We start from the raw sequence: 21,588 nt of genomic DNA, 5'->3' as shown, positions 1-21,588 counted from the left end.
ATCTCTTCTCGGTCTCAAGTTGATTAGATACAAGTTAATCATCTTAAGTAGATAATGCAAATAAGCTTATTTTATAATCAACCCCAAATCACTGTATTGATCTCCTTTTCCTAATGTCTATCTCCTTCTCATATTCGTAGTGAATATAGGCTGGATCCTAATATTTGCAGCCACTAAGAAAGTAATAAACTAAAGAAAAAACACAATGCATGCATAAACAATAATCTAGAAGGATTGAACAGTTCCCTAACTTTGTTATTCAGTCATAGTTCCCACAATCCTAGCTAAGGATATTAGCCGCTTACTGTTGTGAAATGATCAAATGAATTGAAAATTCAAAGCATTCAAATACTATCACAATATTCAACGAATAAAACCTAAAGTTTTTAACTCAATAATAAATCAAAATCAATACAAAATAATCTTAAGATCAAAATCAAATCCTGGAATCAAATATATGTTTGTAAGTATCAAGAGTGAATAAACTAACTAAAAACATCAAAAAGGTATACATAGAGAACAAACAAACTCAAGGAAATAACTCCAAAATAAAGAAGGAAAACTGAGGTTGGTGGTCACTTACTGGGCACCTATGGGCTATAGCTGATCACACATAGGTTCCCTTGGTTCAAAATCTTCTAATAATTCTTAGGATTTTGCTCCTCGACAACATATTCTAGCACCTATTGACCGTAGGTGGTAATAGTGCCGTAGATGCCCTCCGTAGGTGGCAGGGTCAAGTTTTTTTGCTTTTGATTATCTATTTCTTAGCTTCTCTGACACATACTCTGGTACCTATGCCCCGTAGGTAGTACATACGGGTCGTAGGTGTCCCTTTCAGTGGTCACAAACTTCAATTTTCACTCCTTTTCTTTAGAATAGTTACAAAACCTGATTTCCTGCAAAATATAACTCAAAACACATCATATCAAACAAAAATACCTAAGAAACTTGTATATTTTCATCATTTTAAGCATCAAAAGTGCGTTGAAATCATAGCCCATCACTATTCATCCATAAAACCATGTTTCAATCCTAATATGCCTATAACCCTATATTCGATAACTCCTCTACATTTGCCTACTAAAATCATATTTCCTGTCACAGTGCAAGTCATGACAATGGAAACTCTGTTGATTATTTGCAATTGCTTCAAGAAAGTAGTCATTCCAATCCAGGAAAGAAGATCAAGCTTATTCCTATCAAACCTATAGTGATAGTGGTTGTGAAAATATGTTGATATGAATATATGTGGAAGTAGATAGGATGAATATGATTGAGAATCTTAAATATGCCATTGTTGAAAATTTTTTGCATGGCTAAACTAAGAAAGATTATCCCTCTATATTATGGCTTGAAAAGTGATTGCAAGATGAGTTTTTTGTAATAATAGGCATGTATTATTAGATGTGCTATATTGGAGACTTTATTATTATCATGTCCAAAAGTTCATATTATCTGAAAGCAATAGATGGTATATCCTATCAAATGAGACCTTTCTTATATGATTCAAAGTTCAAGATAAATAATGAATGTAACACCCTGATTTGCTGAATCGGAATACTCCATGGTGCTCATGACCCCGAGGGACCACAATCTAACCCATGACTGATATCTGTACCTGTATACTGCAAATCATGATATAAAAATGCAGAATTCATAGAACTGCAAGGCCATAAGATTCAACTGAATACAATCATGTGGGTGAAAATACCCAAAACAACTCAATCTGAATGTAAATCTGAACATAAATCTGAAAGCCTCTAAACTATCTGAATAAGGAGTTGAAGAAACATGTCTCTAACTAACTCCGTAAAACTGAACTGAAGAAATAAATAAATGGATCAAATCATATTGTCCTCAAATAAATGAGGACTCACTGTGTCTCTGCGACAGGAATGCTACTGCTACTATTGGGCTGGAGCACGTGTCTCAAAACCTATGGTGTAACATGAAAAGAAAACACTATAGCGCAAATGCGTCAGTACAACTAGAGTACTGAGTATACTAGGAAAGTAGGCTGAACATAAAGGGTTTCATGCATTTACAACACTGACTGACTAATATGAACGTGGGAGTGCAAACACACATATATAGAAACTGGGACCGTGAATACATGATAGCATGACCTGTAAGGTAATACGTGTTTTACTGATAACTGTCATAACTGATATTGAAACTGATAACATGGACGACTGTATCTGACAGTCCTGTATATACTGAAATCTGAAGAATGCCCTGAGATTTTTTACTGAGACTGATACTAAAACTGTGGGAAGTAGTGTTTAACCGACATGCCCCATGTATGCCGTTATGGCTAAGCTGGGGTCCAATCTCTGCCCCGATTGGAGGGGTGTCAATACCGTGCCATGCATAAGGACAGCCTGTGAGTGACCCTTATCTGGCAGGTAATCAATGAGAATGGTGGGAACCCTAAACTGACGGGTTAAGCCACCTCATCAACCCTAATCTAACGAGTTAAAATGTCTTAACCTACGCTGGCTACTTAGTTCTAGAACACAAGGATGACTACTACGAATCACACCCTGAACTGGAAGGTGAGTTCCCATCCTTGGGTTCACTCGGTGCTAACCTTTACTCCCATCTGTAGGGACTCGACATAAATAACTGACTATGCATGACTTAATCTTACTAAATTCCATTGACTGACAAAATGTTACTGATATCTGACAACTAACTAAGATCATGAGGTTCTCCTGAGTCACATGACTGGCTGAAGTCTATGGAATCATATCTTGAGTTCAGATATCATGAAACATGACATAGATCTAGGCACACAACTATAGTTTTTGGGTACAAGTACCCCCAGGACGCGATGCAAGGAAACTGACACACATGACTGACTTGATCATAAGAGTAGAGTCCATAATTTATAATATCATATGTAGGGATCTCATACTAAGCATGGTTATCAACAATGTATTGCATGGAAAGGATTTCATATCATATGGAAGTACTTGCACTATCTTAATATCATGTTCATTGCATAATCATATTGGCAACACATACCAATAGCATGGAAGTTCATGTGGATTGCATGGTTATCATACATCTTGTTCATAAGTAAGATTTTTAAGTAAACATAGCATGATCTCATAAGAATAGTTCATGAGTATTCCAACAACATTTACAAGGCACATTAACAACATGGAAGTCATTGGAACGCAAGGGCATATCATTAATCCTTCACTTAGTCATAATTTAGCTATATGGCATGATTTCTAGTTTTTTAAGCATTTTATCAAACAACTTACATTCACATCTTAATCATAGGTGAAATCATCAAATTATACATCATGAACAACCAAATTTACATGTTTCCAACTCATATGATATCATGAATTCACAAAAACATATAAAGATTCCATCTTGGGAATCACCCAATATCAACAACATGATCATCAACACCCAACAATATATAAATCATACTTTATAATGTAAAAGAGGGTTTTTGAGCTTTATGGATGAAAGGGATCCATAAATCAACTCACGTATACCTTAGAAGGAAAGATTCTTGATGATTCATGGAGGAATTTCCTTGAAATCGGATCTTCAAGCTTAGTTACGCAACCCTAGTTGTTTTTCTCCTTTAGTGATCTTGGATGATAAGATTTGAGCTGATAATAGGGTTGTAATATGTTTAGAAGCTATATATTTTGTAGGGTTAAGTTTAGGAACGTGTAAGGAGTGTTAAAAGACTTAATTACCCTTAAAATAACTCAAAACAGAGTATTTTTGGCACCTGAAATTGACTTAGGCGGCGGCTAAGTGATTTCCTAAGCTAGGTTAGGTGGCGCCTAACCAATCACCTATTCTTGGGTTGGGCGGCACCTAACCAATCTCCTATGCTTAGGTTGGGCGGCGCCTTACCAATCGCCTATGCTTACTGTCTCTCACAAAAATGGGCATAACTTTTTGCTCCGATATTGGATTAAGGCAAAATCCAAAATACCATATTAACATCGAGTTATACTTGTTCAAAGATGACCCTTGCAAAATCGAACACTAAAACTTGATGGATTCAAAACCTCTTAGCTTGTATTACCTTAAGTGACTCATATGAACATGCTTAATGCATCATAAGCTATCCTATCTCTAGGATATTCATTGTAAGTCATGTACTCAAGTATGAATCACAGCATAGTAAATTTCATACGTAGGAATACTTATTCACTTCCAAGCTTAGAAACATGCGGGGTATTACAATAAAGCTTCCCAAGATTAGCATGAATTTGTTTTCCTAATTTTTTTCCAACCTTCTATATTAAAAATAATGTGTTCACATTGGCCTCAACACTTGGGACACCATTGCAATCAGACCTAGCCATAATATAATTAACAAAATTAGGCTTAGTAGTGAAAATATGAAAGGTCAAGTGGATCTACTTTATAAATTTCCAAAGAGTCAGAATATAGAAATAGAAAATGGGAATACTGGAGAAATAAAGGTCAAGAAGGTTAGAATTCAATATAATTTCTTACCAAAATATTGTACTAAGTGTAGACTACAAGGGCATAAAAATGACTATCTCATTTTGCACCTTGAGTTAGTGCAAAACACCTTGGAAGATATAGCAGAAATAGGAGACACAAGTTCAAAATAACAAATTAAGGCAATAAATAAGCAATGCCACTAAATAGTACCAAGGTAGGGTTTTCCAAGTGACAAAGTTATTGGGAATCCTGGAATAATATGTCAAATTTTAAAGAGGTAAAAGCTCTATCAACAATAAAAGAGTGAGGGAACAAGTGATTAATACATAATAACACACCTAATGTATTCTCACAAAGTGGAGCATGGGGAGGGTATAAATTGTACACAGCCATATCAATACCTCAAATAAAGGAAACACCAATTTTTGAAATACCTCCAACTCAAAACAAGAAACTGTATAAAAAAACATAATAGAAATAAAACACGAAATGGAATACACACTAATAAATATTAATAAGAAAGAAACAAGATACCCAAAGAGTATTACTATACACTATCTATCTGAAATTACACATCACCAAAATACCACGAACAAGAAACTGCAAGAAACATGACTACTGACATGGCTACAAATAAAGCATATCTTCCTGCTAGCAAAGACACACTTCCACCTACTAATAATGTACCCTAATTAATGTTCTCTACACCTTTCTATCTAGGTTATGTCCTCAGTAAGCTATAACTTCTCTGTGTCATATCTAATCACCTTCCTATAGTATTTGTTAGGCCTACCTCAACCCAACTTAAAAGCATGCATAGACAACTTCTCACATATCCATACTGGGGCATCCATGCATATTCTCATTATATGTCCAAACTATCTCAACCTTACTTTTTGCATCTTGTTTTCCATCAAAGCCACTCCCACTATCTATTAAAATAATCTCACTTCTAACCCTTTCTCTTGTCTTAAGACAGTACATCTATTGCAACATCCTCATCTCCACCACCTTCAACTTTTGTGTATGAGATTTTGTGACTATCTCACACTCCGTTCCATAAAACATGGCTGGTTAGACTGCCACTTTGTAGAACTTGCCTTTAAGTGTAGGAGGGATTTTTTTACCACATAAGAATATAGAAGCGACCCTCCATTTTATCCAACCTGTACAAATATAGTTGGTGAAATCCTCATCAATTATTTTATTCTCCTAGATCATACACCCAAGATACTCAAAACTATCTCACTTCTGAATGGACTGGGAATCCAGCTTTACTACCACATCAGCCTCATGTGTCAAACTATTAAACTTATTCTCTAAGTATTTCATTTGGTCCTACTTAACCTAAAATCTTTAGACTCTAGGATTAGTCTCTAAACCTTCAACTTATCATTAAATTCTCTTCAAATCTCATCAATTAAAACTACATCATCTATAAATAACATATACCAAGGTACCTCTCCTTGATACATTAGTCAATAAAGAAGAAAAGTAACATAATAATACAAGTAAACCAAATAAGAAAGAATATACTAACAAGATAGGCACCATAGATAAAGTATCAGAGAAAGGAAAAAAATAAAAGAGAAGAAAACAACAAAGAGATGATAAGGTGCTTTTAAAAGTTTGGGTAAAGAAGTCTATTAGAGACAAACAAAAGTAATAAACAAGATCTTTAAGAGAAAGGGTAGAATAGGAAAAGAAAAGAGATATAATTGATCCTTAATCATAAGAGACAATTGGAAATAATAATAAATAGTATGAAACACATCATATTATTAGGATCCTCTAAAAGGTAAGGCTGATGCACACGATCCCAATCCCGAGGAGACAGAATATAAGCATCACAAGTATAAGAAAGTTATGAATGAGGTGAATAATGAATCTTTGGTAGAGAAAGAAACACTGCAGTAAAGAAACAACAAGTTTATCATTATCAGTCCTATAATAATAAAGGATAAACCACTAACTAAATTATGAATCACAAATTGTAGTAATAGAGAAAAGAAATCTAAAAAAAAATCCATTAAAATCTATTAAGAAAAAAATATGATATAAATAAGTCACAACCCAAATGGAAATGAGTGGAACCCGCCCCATTGTATAGTGGTAAAACCAATAACTCTGAAAGAGTTAACCTACACTTAGAGTGAAACACCCCAGATTTTGGTCCTTGAAATTTTTTTGAGTTTTTAAACTCACTGCCAAGATTGCGATTCTCCTTATGAGTCGTAATATGTCATTGCGGGTCTTAGGGAACCAATCGTAGCTTGGACAGTATATTGTGACTATGACTAAGGGCTACAATTCATAAAGACTCAAAATGAGTCGTATAGTCCCATTCATAGCCAAATCAGTATAATGCCTAAAGTATTCTATCTTGACTATGACTTCGACCCTATGAGTCATAGGGTTTCTTAATGAGTCATAGGGTAGGAATAATAGGGTTACCAGAGAGGGGTACCTCAGCTAGTATCTAGACTATGACTCATGGTGATGAGTCGTACTGAGTCCTTACAAGTCATATAATGACCCATAGTCATTGGGGATAATTTTTCAGCTTTTTAATTAAGGAAATTTTTTATATTTCTCTCTTCTTTCACTTGATACCCACGATCATAAAACACCTTTGGGATGTTATTTTAAACCCTTTATCACTCAAAGCACTCTCAAGAACTCTCTAAGTTCTCCAAGGTCAAGATACTTAGGTTTTCCAAGAAGTTGGTCATCTAAGGGCTCAAGGGTGGATTTCTCTTCATAAATCTTAGTATTTAAGGAATGTTACTCTTCCCTAATTCTTATTTTATGAAAAAAATGTGTTTGAAATAGTTTAAATCGTATGGATTTGAATGTGGATTGCGTTATGGTTGAGGGTTTTGGAATATTTGATCCTTGAATTGTTTTTCCATGGTTTTTATGAGTTTTTCATGCTTTTAACTTAATGTTTTGAACTAATAGAGTACATGAGTGTGGGATTTGGAATGGGGGTTGAGGTATTCCCCCAAATTGATATTTTAAACTTGAAATTGGTTTTGAATAATTGTGTTCCCTCAATCCACCTATGAAATTGGCTTTGAATTACAAAATTTTCACTTGGTTTGACTCTCACTAATGATATAGGATTGAATAAATGGTTAAAAAATAAACATGGATTTTGAAGCCCTTGTTGTCTATGTTGATTTAATGAACAAAAGGGGTCCATGTATTTTTCCAAGTTTATGTGATTGTTATGGAATAGAGTTAATCTTGCAAGGGAATGATGATACTTATGGAGTGCATTAATGGTTAAATCCTTGGTTAAATAAATAGGTTATGTGAAACTTGTTTTAATTTAGTCTTAATAGGGGTTGTGTAGTTAAGCTATAAAGGTGTGGGTCTTGGATGACTTGTACTAGAAACTCACGTTTGCCAATGTAAAGTTTGGTCATGATTAACATGTGCATAGTTCACACTATCGGTATTATTGTATTTTGGATTGACATGGGGTTGGGAAATTCCCTGGTCTTTCTTTATACCTCCAGTTCATGCGGCTAATACGTATTGGGGCCCTTTCAGCAGAAGGAGCTGAACCAATATAGCCCATGGTGGCTTATTTATGATGGTTGAGCTACATATTATAGGATAAAGTTTTAATTTATTCTAAGTCTTTTTCCCTATCCTGATATAATACTTATACATATATATGATGATGTGTGAATGATTGAGAATTAGATTTGACTTAGAATTATTTTATCCCTTATCCCTGAGTTACATTTTAGTGCTCAACCTAGTAACTATCTTCGAACATTGTATCCCCTTATGATATAGGGTCCAAACAAAATTTTACTTTTTCTATGCAGTGTTGGTGGATTGGCTTGGTTCGTCGGTTGTTTGCAGTGAAGTGGTGATCTTCCATTATCCGAAAGACTTTTTAATTTCATTGGTTTCTTTCCATTACTTAGATTTGAAGACTTTACATTAACAGTATCATTGTCATTATCAGAGTCCAGAGCATGACCTGATGTTGGTTGCTTTTGAATTAGTTGAGGCTTTATGGATATTACTGGTGATTAGGTATTGATGTTAACAGTCTTAGATATTTTTATGTTTGTTTCCTTTCTATCTTGTTATATGTTTAGATTTTAGCCACTCCTAGGTTTGTTATATTCTATTTAGATAGGTAAGGATGGTCTCTGGTCCTCGATGGACTTGAGATACCCATCACGACCAAGCCTTAGTTTGGGTCATGACAAGGTAGGTATTTGAGCCTAGGTTTGGTTTCATTAGGTGACCACAAAGTTGTGTCAAGTGGAGTCTGTTTTATGGGTGTGTAGCATTCCACACTTAAACAGAAAGCTACGAGGCATTTAGGAATGTTCACTTTTTTAGTGATCTAAGGCTTTAGAGTCTAGGGTGTCGAAATCTCCTCTAATTCCCGTTTGTTCTCTCTTTTAGATCATGCCTTCCGAAAGATTTGATGCTCGTGGAAACTCCTTTGTCCCGCTTGAGGACACTATGGATGGGTCACATCATACTTGTGGAGTTTAGACTCTATCTAGGGTCATTGTTTTTTATTTCCCTCGTGGAGTTCCACCAGTCTCTATTGATCCTTCTTTCACTGGTGACACTCCTGCTCAGTCACCTTAGTGACATATTACTAATGCTAAGTTCCATCGTTCTATTCATCTGCTGACCTAGCTGGTGACATCTTATCATGTCAATCGGGTTCTACTAGTATTGCTATGAGTTCTTCTGAGGCCACTAGGGTTGACCAGGTTATAAGGCTTAATCCTTTGACCTTTACTGGGTCTAAGGTTGAGAAAGATCTTCAGGAATTTATAGTTGATATAGAGAAGATTTTTCATATGATTCATGCTTCTGACTCGAATGGTGTGGAATTTTTTGCATACCAACTGAAGGATGTGGTGTATTAGTTGTATGAGGAGTAGGACTAGTCTAGGTGAGATGATGCAAAGTTATCTTTATGGGAGGATTTCTCTGGCAACTTTCTTAATCACTTCTTTCCTCAAGAGTTGAGGGAGACGAAGGTCGAGGAGTTTATAAATTTGAAGTAAGGTAAGATGGCTGTAAAGGAGTATGCCTTAAAGTTTCATCAGCTGTCCTGTTATGATCCTGAGCTAGTGTCTAGCATAAGAGCTAAGATAAGAAAGTTTTCTTTAGGCTTGTCTTAAGACTTAGTGCTGGAGTGCAAGGCCGCATTGCTGAATAGTGACATAGATATTTTGAGGATTATGGTGTATATGTAGCAGGTTGGGGATAAGAAGAAGAAACAAGACGAGATAGGGGAGGGGCAAAGTAAGATATCCTAATATTCTGAGCAGAGCGAAGGCTAGTAGAATAGTACAAAGGATGGCAGGTAGTGATCTAACAAGAAGTCGGGGAATCTTGGTTCGTTTCCATGGCTAGTGCTCTATATCCTAAGTCATCCAGTGATCATTATTTTTAAAGCAATGTTAGGTTTAAGGAATAAGGTGCCCAATCTCAAGCTAGTGGGGCCCATTTAGCTCTATCAATCCTCCTTGTAGATTCTATAGACAATTGCACCGTGGCTTTTATGATGGAGGAAGGAATAAGTGTTTTAGATGTGTTCAACCTGGCCACATTCAGAGAAACTGTCCTTTAGGCGATGTTGATACTAGGGCTAATATAATCTCGGTTGTTGCTTCTTCAGCTCCTGTACCGAAGGATGTTGCTCTTAACTCCGATACTAGTTAGAATTATCTGTATGCTATTGACACTCATTTTGATTTTGAGGCTTCTCCTGTATTGTTACTGGTATGCTAAAACTTTTCTCCGGTGATGTATATTGTCTAGTTGATCTCGGGTCTAACCTTTCTTATGTGACCCCTCATATGGTTATCCATTTATGTTTTAGTCTTAAAAGTATTTTAGATCCCTTTTCTGTGTCTACCACAGTGAGTGACTCCACCATGGCTAAAAGTATCTATAAGAGTTGTGTGCTGTCTATCTATTGCAGTGAGATACTAGTAGGTCTGATAGAGTTGGACATATCATATTTTGATGTGATTTTAGGGATAGATTAGTTGCACTCTTGCTTTTTGCCTCTTGATTGTAGGACCAGATGTAAATGGGCTGCAAGAAAGGATCTTGGATGAAGCTCATGAGTTGACATATATTGTTCATTCTTGTTTGACAAAGATGTACAATGACTTAAAAAAGATCTATTAGTGGAATAATATGAAGAGAGATGTAGCTAATTTTATGGCCAAGTGCTTTGCATGTCAGCAAGTGAAGGTGGAGCACTTGAGACCTAGTGGATTATTTCAAGAAATTGAGTTGCCTATATGGAAATAGGAAATGAGTAATATGGATTTTGTTACTTGTATTCTGCGGTCTCGCCATCAGTTTGATTTGATTTGGGTCATTATGGATAGGATGACCAAGTTTTCTCATTTTCTACTAGTGAAGAATAATTTTTCAGCAGAGGATTCTGCTAAGATTTTTATTCAGGAGATTGTGAAGTTGCATGGTGATCCACTTTCTATCATATGTAATTGAGGTAATCAATTTTCTTCTTACTTTTGGCATTTTTAGAACAATTTGGGAACTAGGGCGAACTTATCACCGCTTTGTACCTGTAGATAGATGGACAAATAGAGAGGATGATACAAACTTTGGAGGATATGCTAAGCCTTTTGTGATTGATTTTGGTGGTAGTTGGGTTGATCATTTTTCTCTCAAAGATTTTGCATAAAATAATAGTTATCACCCTTGTGTTGGGATAAATTCTTAGAGGCTTTGTAAGGTAGAAGGTGTAGGTCTCTCATTGGGTGGTTTGAGGTTGGCGAGAATAGGTTGTATTGTCCCGACTTAATTTACCATTCTATGGAAAAGATGAAGGTGATTCAAAATATGCTTAAGGCCATGCAAAGTCGCTAAAATTCCAATGCGGATGTGAGGCAAAGGGACTTGGAGTTTTATGTGGATGATTTGGTGTTCTTGAAGATTTCTCCCATGAAAGGAAAGATGGGATTTGGGAAGAAAGAGAAGCTCAGTCCCCGTTATGTTGGTCTATATCGTATTTTGAGGCGAATGAGAAATATGGCTTATGAGTTGGAATGGCCTTCGAGTTTGGGATCTATCCATCCGGTATTTCATGTGTCGATGTTGAAGAAGTGTGTGGGTGATCCTTCCTTGGTTTTTCCTTTAGAGAGTGTTGATATTTCGGATTCCTTATCATATAAGGAGGTCCCGATTGAGATTTTGGATTGGCAAGTCTACCGATTGCAAACGAAAGATGTGGCTTTAGGAAAGGTTCTACGGAGGAACCAAAAGCATTAAGAAGATACTTGGGAAGCCGAAGAGGACATGAGTCCAAATATCCATTCTTATTTCCTGCTTCAAATAATCATGCTTGAGGTATGTGTATTCCTTAACATCTTTGTTTTCTAACTTTGTTAAAGGAAATTATGATTTTATTGATATATTTGTTTTCTGTCTTTGTTAAAGGTAAGTGTAGATGTGCCTTTTGTTAAATCATGCTAATGAAAGACTTGTTTCATTATTTGGGGACAAATTATCCTATTTTGGGGGGAGGGGAATGAATGACCCTGGATTTTGGTCCCTGAAAAAATTTTTGTGTTTTCAAACTCACTGCCTAGACTGTGACTCTTCTTATGAGTCATAACATGTCATTGCGAGTCTTAAGGACCCAATCTTAGCTTGGACAGTATGTTGGGCTAAAGATTTTGTTGTGACTATGACTAAGGGCTATAAGTCGTAAAGACTCAAAATGAGTCATATAGTTCCATCTGTAGCCAAACTAGTATGAAGCCCAAAACATTTTGTCTTGACTACGACTTAGACCCTATGAGTCATAGGATGTCTTATCAAGTGGTAGGGTGGGAGTTGTAGGGTTATTAAAGAGGGTTCCCTCAACTACTATCCAGACAACGACTTATGGTGACGAGCCGTAGTAAGTCCTTACGAGTTGCATAGTGACCTATAGTCACTGCGATAATTTTTTAGCTTTTTAATTGAGGGAATTTTGGATATTTTACTCTTCTCTCACCTAATACCCACGACCATAAAACAAACTTGGGACATTATATTCAACCCTTTAGCACTCAAAGCACTCTCTAAAACTCTCTAAATTCTCCAAGGTTAAGATACTTAGGGTTTTCAAGAAGTTGGTCATCTAACAGCTCAAGGGTTGATTTCTCTTTATAAATCTTGGTATTTCAGGCATGTTACTCTTGAACAATTCTTATTTTATGAAATGAATATGTTTTAAATAGTTTAATTTGTATGGATTTGAATATGGGTTATGTTATGGTTGAAGGTTTTGGAATGTTCGATCCTTGAATTGTTTTCTCATGATTTTTATACGTTGTTCATACTTTTAACTGAACCTTTTGAACTAATGGGGTGCATGGGTGTGGGAATTGGAATGTGGGTTGAGGTATTACCCAAAATTGATGTCTTAAACTTATTGATTTTGAATAATTGTGTTCCCTCAACCCACTTGTGAAATTGGCTTTGAATTGTGAAATTTTGTACTTAGTTTGACTTACTCACTAATGATATTGTATTTCATAAATGGTTAAACAATAAACATGAATTTTGAAGGCCTTGTTGAATATGTTGATTTAATAATCAAAGGAGGTCGAGGTATTTCCCCAAGTTTATGTGATTGTTATGGCATAGAGTTAAGCTTGCAAGTGTAAGGGTATAACAATACCCATAGTGTGCATAAAAGGGTTAAGTGAAACTTGCTTTAATTTGGGCTTAATAAGGATTATTTAGTTAAGCCATGAAGGTATGGGTCTTTGATGACCAGTACTGGGAACTCACGTTTGCCGATGTAAGGTTTGGTCTTGATGATTATATGCATAGTTTACACTTGATATAATTGTATCTTGGATTGACATGGGGTCAAGGCATTCCCTGGTCATCCTTGATACCTGTGGTTCGTGTGACTAACATGCACTGGGGCCATTTTAGTAGGGAAAGTTGTACCCATATAGCCCGTGGGTGCCTATTTATGATGGTTGAGCTACATAGTCCAAGATAAATTTTTACTTCATGCTAAGACTTGCTCCCTATCCCGACATAATACTTATACATGTATATGATGATGTATGAATGATTTTGAATTGGATTTGACTTGGAATTATTTTTCCTTTATCCTTGAGTTACATTCTAGGGCTCAACCCACTAGTCATCTCTAAATGATGTATCCCCACGTGATGTAGGTCCGAAGGAAATTCTACTTTTCCTGCGCAGCGTTAGGTGGATCATTTTGGTTCGTCAATCATTTGAGGTGAAGTGGTGAGTTTCCATTATTTGAAATACTTGATCAATTCATCAATTTTTTTTCATTACTTAGAATTAAGGACTTCACATTAACATTATCATTGGCATTAACATTATCATTGTCATTGTCACTGTCATAGTTGGGGGCATGTCCCGATGTTGGTTGTTTTTGGATTAGCAAAGGCTTTGTGGATATTACTATTTAGTGAGTATTGATGTTGACACTCTTAGATATTTTTGAGTTTATTTCCTTTCTATCTTGTTATATGTTCGGATTTCAGCCAATGCTAGGTGTGTTGTATTTTGTTTGGCTAGGCAATAGGGATGGTTTTCGGTCCTCGGTGGACTTGAGATACCCATCATGGCTAGACCCTCGTTCGGACCATGACATAGAGACAGTAAGGAAACTATCCCATTATTAGCTAAAAAATAATCCAATCTAAGCAAAACTAAGAAATGTGGAACATAAAACTGAACCAATCACATCCCTAGAATCCAAATGTTGATGCACCAAATCATACTAAATATGTTCAAGAATGGATGCAACCCGAAAACTAAAGAAACGTATTAGTCTAAATCAAGGGACAATGTCATCAGAAAGGATTCCATGGAAGCCCAAATATGTTCCTCTCCCTTGAAATTCGAATCACACATTAGAGTAATAAGTGAGGTCTAGCATGAGCCATTAGAATATGCGTTGCACTCAACCAAAGTAAGGGAAAATCTAGTATTAGAACAGGAAATCAACAGTGTACTGGTAGTGTCATCTGGAAACCCAAGATGAGAATACGAACACTTAACCAAAATATAGTACAATAATTTAATACACACTCACCCTAACTCCACCTAGAACAACAAGTAGAAATTAAAGCAGTGTAAGATCACTAGCAACAAGTCAATACACTTACAATTAAGTCAAGTCTAGTCAAGCCAAGTCAAACACCAAATATAATGACAATTTTATATATATATGTGTGTGTGTGTATGTATGTATGTATGTATGTATATGTATATATATGCATTACTCGTCCCACTCATGAAACCATCAAAATCACCTGTACCTTTTACATGCGTGCTATGAGTATCATAACCACCCTCTAGGTATGACCAGCAGGGGAAAATTCCATCCATGTACCCAAACCCTAAATCCACTACTAGAAATTACCCCTATGGAAATAGTTCAAAAATCGTTGCGATAGGTAAAAAATTGTTTCCATAGATGTCGCAATATTAGGCATGCATTACGTATATGAGCGTTGCGATTGGTCTATCACAACGGTTATTGCGATAGTTACAATAACCGTTGCAATAGATATACCTATTGCAACATTTTTTTGACCTCCTATTGGGACACTTCATATTGTCTATAGCAATAGTTAAGAACCTTTGCAACCTCCTAAGTCAAATGATCATTAGTTTTCCCATATAGTATTAATTTTGAGTGATGATAAGCTTAATGAAATTCAATAAAAAGGATTGATACTAAAGCATCTATCAACAATTCAAAAATCTTCTCAAGTAAGGTCAATTTCTTCATAACCTTCTTCATTTGGACACATATGAAAAGAGAATAAATAATTTCAATTAGAACTTAGATGACACCATATTTAATTTCCATTTAGAATATAGCAAGGATAACTATAAAAAGAATAAAGAGGGTAAGTCGGGCAATCATTTATAATACCATAACGAGAAAGGAAAAAAAAATAAACAAAGCTCTTCACTTCGCAAAGACTTCAAAAGAGCATTTTGGAGAACTGTTACAAAGCTTCAAAAGCTTTAGAAACCAAATCTTGATATTTTCACTGATGATGATGAGGGAGTTGCAAGAGAGGCTTCTACTGATGGAATGCTATGGGAATCTGATGAGATGGAAGTGATTTTGTATCTTTTTAAAGGGAGGATCCCTTAGAAGCATGGAAAATTGGATAGAGTGAGGCCTTTATCTTTTCCCATTCCTTACAAAATTCGGGCTTTAGGACTTCCTACTGATAAGATTCAAGAATCGTTCAAGGGAATCTATATCGAAGCAAGTGTATAAGAATCCAACTTTCTTGATTGGTTTGGCGAGACAAATTCAAGGCCTTCCAACGGAGGAAATGTACCAAAGGTTCAAAGTAAATAGAGTCCTTTAATTAGGAAAGGATCAATGTCATTTACAATCCGAGGGTTAGGTTACTTGGAACTTCCAGAGAGAGCTCTGGAAACATTCTGTTGGGTGAAGAAACAACCCAATCTTTTCCCAGATGATCATATTCTTATTTCTACCATTAAATTTCTAGTGGGATCAAATGAGTTAAAAGTGTTGTTTGGTTTGGATAAGTTTACTGGCTTGGTTAGTCGGAATGTGTATGAAGCAATATTAAGGGGTTATATTAAAGGAGGAAGCCTGAAGGTTGCTTTGAAGCTTCTTTCAATGGCTATGGAATATAACAGAGTGCTTGATACCGGGGTGTATGCTAAGCTAAAACCAGGCAACTCCTCAGAACAATTGTATCCAGGTAAAAACTAAAAACCATAAAGGACACCTACTTACACATGGTGTTTGCAAACGACAGAACAATAGTTCTTCCCAACTCAATTTAAATTAAGAAAAAATATATAAAGGGGAGGTAAAAAATTCTAAATTCACCTACCTTTCGTTCAATTTCACTTATTTTAGAATTCATGCTTGCAACATCCTTGACTAATTCTATCTTTTCATCAAGCTTCCTCGTCTCTATGTGCACATGCTTTCCCTCTATTCTCATCCAGCTGGAGAGGTGTATACAGATGGATAAAATATATTACCAAATAGAAAGCAATGTGCATAATATAGAGAAAACACCAAAAACTTAATCAGTATCAACTTATCAAGCAATAGTTGGAATAATTGGGAGTTTGATTAGTTATATGTTAGTATGTTATAGATTTTTTAGTGTGTTTAAGTTAATAGTATAGAATATCTTCACATTTCTCTCATAATTAGGAACATCAATATTTAAAAAAATATATCTAATCACTTTCCTCATGTTATACAGTCTAAACTTGATTCAAACTCCCATGTAAGTAGCTGTTGAACAAATAATTCAAGTCAAATTCTCTATTTTTATTTTCCATATGTTTCAGATGGTTCAGTGCCTCTACCATCATGTAACTTGGCCTTATTTTTACAACCAAACCTCATAATTAATGATTTTTTTATTTATCCCAGTCTCTAAATTCTAATTTAGAAGAATGACTTACTTCTATCGGTGGATTTTGATCAAGGGGATTTACGTGATCTCTAGTCAATGATTCTTCATAACTTCCACTGTGTCTATGTACTCCATTGACATCTCCGTGGAAAAAATATTATTATTTAGCTTGTTGGCATTACCATATCAAACCACATGGTCAACAAATTCTGGTTTCTGAAGAATACTACTTCTTGCTGTGAATTGATATATTCACTACTATGTACTTGATCTTTTCGTGGTGAATCTTTATAACTTGGAAGATCACTATGTGCAACATTGATTGGTGATACAGCAGGCGAACTAGGTGGACTTATAAGGATCACTCTCATATTAGTTTCTTGAACATATTTGCCATTATTTTAGATTAAAATTAATGATTTTGATCAAATTATAGATAAATATCTAGTTCCTCCCTATCCACACCACCATGTTTGTCCATTAAAGTTCAACTCATAATCATTCAACGAATAATTCTACACAAGAAAGAACTAAAAAGGAAAAAAAATACTAAACACTACCAAAATCTACTAATTATACAAATTTTATTTTATAACTAGTAGGTAAGGTGGAGTATGATGGAAATAAGTTCTCAACAATTAAATTAGAACAAAATCATGTGCTACAAAAATATAGGCAGCCATGAACTTACATGATTACTAGTACTATATGTAGTGTCATCCATGTCAGGTTGTTAAATGTTTCTCTTCTGTTTCACATGTTCAAGGTAGTTGATGTTCACACCTAACCAATATAATCGGACAGTGCAAAGAGAATAGTACAAGTCACAACTAGCCAATGATTCTCCTCTGTTTCTCCTATGTTTCACGTGTTCAAGGAAGTTTATGTCAAGTTATGTAGAATAGTGCAATTGATTATTTTCAATCCTTTTATAATATTTACAAAACAATCTACCCCAAAATCTAGAACAAGAAAATGAGCATAGTCTACTAAACAAAATAAATGCTAGCGATAGTCAAAGAGAGCACAAGAAGCAATCAATGAATATTTACTGGAACCACCTCTATTTTTAATCACATTAATCAAGGAGGGACTATCTATATGAATTCCCAGGTCTCAATTCCAAACAAGTTGAGGTCAGTTATATGAATCCCTACTACAGACAAGAAACAACAACAACTACAGCTCAATCCCAAACAAGTTGTTGAAGGCATAACCACCCACTTGAGTTCCCTCCCTTGATCATTTCTCTTTCCACTACCCCACATCACAATCACTTTATAACTCTACAGTAACTTTTGAAATTAAGAATGTAATTTTGTTCAAGGCCAATACGAGTCATCAAGACCAAGGAAAAAGAACAGTAATACTATCTTTTTAATTATAATCCAGGGGAAAAAGGATGCTTATTACTTAATGATGTCCATCTTGGCAACCAAATAACCCCTTAGTTATCTAGATAACTCTGTGATTTCCTTAAGACTTTTTTTAGTAAATATGTGATATAAATCTTCTATGGGTCTCCTTGGAAAAAGGTTAACTACAAAAATAAAGAGAAAACATCACAGATGGTGGATAGAAACTAGTAGAAACTATATCTATCATTTGAATTCGACAATCCATCATGCATCCGTGTCTACATGTTTGCCTATCCGATGATGCAAAGGACCTTTCAGCTACATATGAAACAAAACTCCAGTTAAATGGTAAAAAATAAAGATACAAAACTCATTTTCAAATAGAACTTTAATCATTTGAAAACCAACTGCCATGGAAGGCTCTGATGAAGTGCACTAGTGCTGAACAAATAGGGTCAAAACCATATAATGATTTTCTCCAAATAGAATGCTGGAAAAGCTAGCTTTTACAGTTGACATCACAATAGAATAACTTTGTTAAAAAATAGTCTGAATGTATTTGGGAAAGAATAAATCAAGTGATAGGGTAGCAACACAACATATATTGAACTTAAACACTACTACACGCACCAGACTCCCTTTGTACATGTAGCTTGAAAGCACTAGAACCTTCTCAACAGCAATGGACTTATCAATATTCCCTCCATATATTCCTTTAAACCTCTATCCACAACCAAAAATAAGTTAGCATTGGAAGTTGACTATAAAACATATAAGATAGAAAATTCTAACTTTTTGTACCTTAAGCTGAATGACGAGAACATTTGGTGCTTGAAGAATTTACATTTTCTTCTTTACTGTCTCCAATTTCTTATAGCTAAATAAGTGTAACTACTTATTCCACCAGCTGCCCAACAAGGAACTTATGACAACAGATTTATCATACAATACTAATTAAGGCAAAAGGAAAAAGTATAATATTTACTTCTCGCACTTGTACTTATTGTTTCCATCTAAAACCTCAGGCTGAAAAAATTTCAGCAAAGAATCTTTGAGTGAAGTATAGTGCAAAACATAAAGACTTATATCCATAATCTCATCCACCTTATTTGACTCAAAACCACATGCCAAGCACTTGGCTATACAGAGCACCCCCAAAGATATCCTTAACAATGGTATTCCCATTCCCATCAACAACAACACCATCACCCTTCCTTCTCTACTGTTGTAACTTCCTCAACCGCAAACACGTATTATGAAAGGGTTCAATGACATAGCATAATAATTAATGAGCATCCTCTTGTCCTCCATACCTAAAATATTGAGCGATAATCTTTAAGCAATTACTAATCTTGGATGGAATATCTAGAGATGAATAAATACTCAAGTACCTAACTATTCGATAACAAATTGAATGACTTGAAACAGCTATATGAATCCTTAATAACCCTAAGAAATACCATGCCTCAGTCCCATACTAGTCTAGCCTATAAGTTAAGGATTATATACAAAATCTTTTAGTAAAATTATGATATGTTTTCAACAGATAACAACAAACTTTGATGAACAAAAGTAGATCAAAATACATCTTGTACAAGCAAATGACCATATAGTTCTTATGACTCTGTCTCATTATCAAGCAGCTATAGAGTCTGCACAACCCTTTCATATTAACTGAGTGGTCAACTCTCATTTCCAAAACCGGATATAGAGTTCACCTGGCACAATCCATTTAATTTTTTTGTTCCTTTTAAATGGTCTTTAAGATGTTATGTACTCAGCTGCTTCAACAATTTCTAGAATATTTTCCAAGAGTTTTGCATAAAGAAATTAGGATACACAAAATGATGATATATGTTTCAGCAATGCAAAGAGATGCAAAAATATTGTTAGAAGCTAGAAATTAGGGCAGTGAAATCATATGGCTCTTTACAAGTATTTTTGCAAATCAGAGAAGATGCAAGAAGGATGAGTACTTGTTTCAATAGAAAACTAGGGTTCAATCAAAAATGGTCGGAGCACTGGTAGTTGGAGCAGTAGTTTATCAGAATACTATTGGTTAGAGCGATAGTCGGAGCAGTCGATCGAACCACTGATTTGAGATGCAGTCGGAGCACTAATTTGAGATGCAGCCGATCGGATCGGTATTTTTTTTAATATAGGACCAGTGATTTAAGACCCATGTCGGAGCATCTATTTGTTAAGACCACATCTTCAATTTTCTTTAATTTTTGTTATTTATTTCATTAAATTTTGATGGACATTGAGAAAAATTTGGAGGAAAAAAATTAAAAGCAATATATAAACTTTTTTTCCTCAATAAAGTATTGTCATAAGTGACTTTATGGCAACAGTTCATGAAACCGTTGCTATAAGGTACCCTATTGCAACGGTTATATATCAATAGCAATAGCTATAGTATCTACTAAAATAATATTTTTTGCAATGGTTGGAACCGTTGCAATAGACCCTCTATAGTAAAGCTTTTAAAATCATTGACAAAAGGTTTGTTGCAATAGGGGTAATTTCTGGTAGTGATCCAAGTGCTTGCAACTCTTATTTCCAAATAATCGTGAGAATGTCCAAATACCAAAACATTCCACAAAGCAACAATAGAATATATCAAAATAATGAAACCCCAATATCAATCCGACATTTGTAATATCCACAAGCTCATAGTAAAATCCATTTAAAAAATAACCACATCAAACAACATGTACTAATGACCAATACTAAGAAGTAGTTATCAAGATACTGTATGATATAGTATCTGGTAATAATACTTGGAAAGGAAAAGACAAGTTTTACTCATCATTTTCTTTTCCAGGGAGTACCATTCGATTATAACTAGTTTTAATTCTTAGCGTCACCATATGATAAGTATGATAGAAGATTCTCAGTATGCCCCTAATCCTTAGTGGGATGGATCAATAGTACTCAACATCTTGACTTTGATCAAGCAAATTAATTTTACATGCATTCATGATTAAGAGCCATATTTAGTTACGAAAGAGAACACATTTCATAAAACACTTGAGGTTCTTAAATGTACAACCCAAACAAACAACTTACACCTTGTATAATACTATAATTATTTACACTTGGACTAGCCAACATTAGGGCTGGCATAGTACGGTATGATATTTGAAACTTTGGTATGATAAATTTGGTATCAAATTTTTGTCACGACCTAATTTATTAGGCCATGATGACACCCAATATAACCCACCAAGAGATAAGCCAATCAGTAGTCCAGAAGGAAGCAAATATATACCCAAAACCTAGTGAAGTCAGTACAAGAGCTTCTAATACAACAGGAG

The 21,588-nt window shown here is 35.1% G+C and overlaps 1 protein-coding gene across 1 annotated transcript in view; it reads left to right on the top strand.

Moving 5' to 3' along the window:
• Positions 1-15,883: 15,883 nt before the first annotated feature.
• Positions 15,884-21,588, top strand: part of LOC124887712 — a 41,103-nt gene continuing 35,398 nt past the window's right edge. The window contains exon 1 of the mRNA XM_047397624.1: positions 15,884-16,235. Within this exon, the coding sequence (XP_047253580.1) occupies positions 15,884-16,235 (352 nt within the window). The remainder of the gene's footprint in view (positions 16,236-21,588) is intronic.

This window comes from Capsicum annuum, chromosome 10 (genome assembly GCF_002878395.1).
Source record: "Capsicum annuum cultivar UCD-10X-F1 chromosome 10, UCD10Xv1.1, whole genome shotgun sequence".
NCBI lineage: Eukaryota > Viridiplantae > Streptophyta > Magnoliopsida > Solanales > Solanaceae > Capsicum > Capsicum annuum.
The sequence above is the reverse complement of the archived record's forward strand: the minus strand, read 5'-3'. Positions and strand labels throughout refer to the sequence as shown.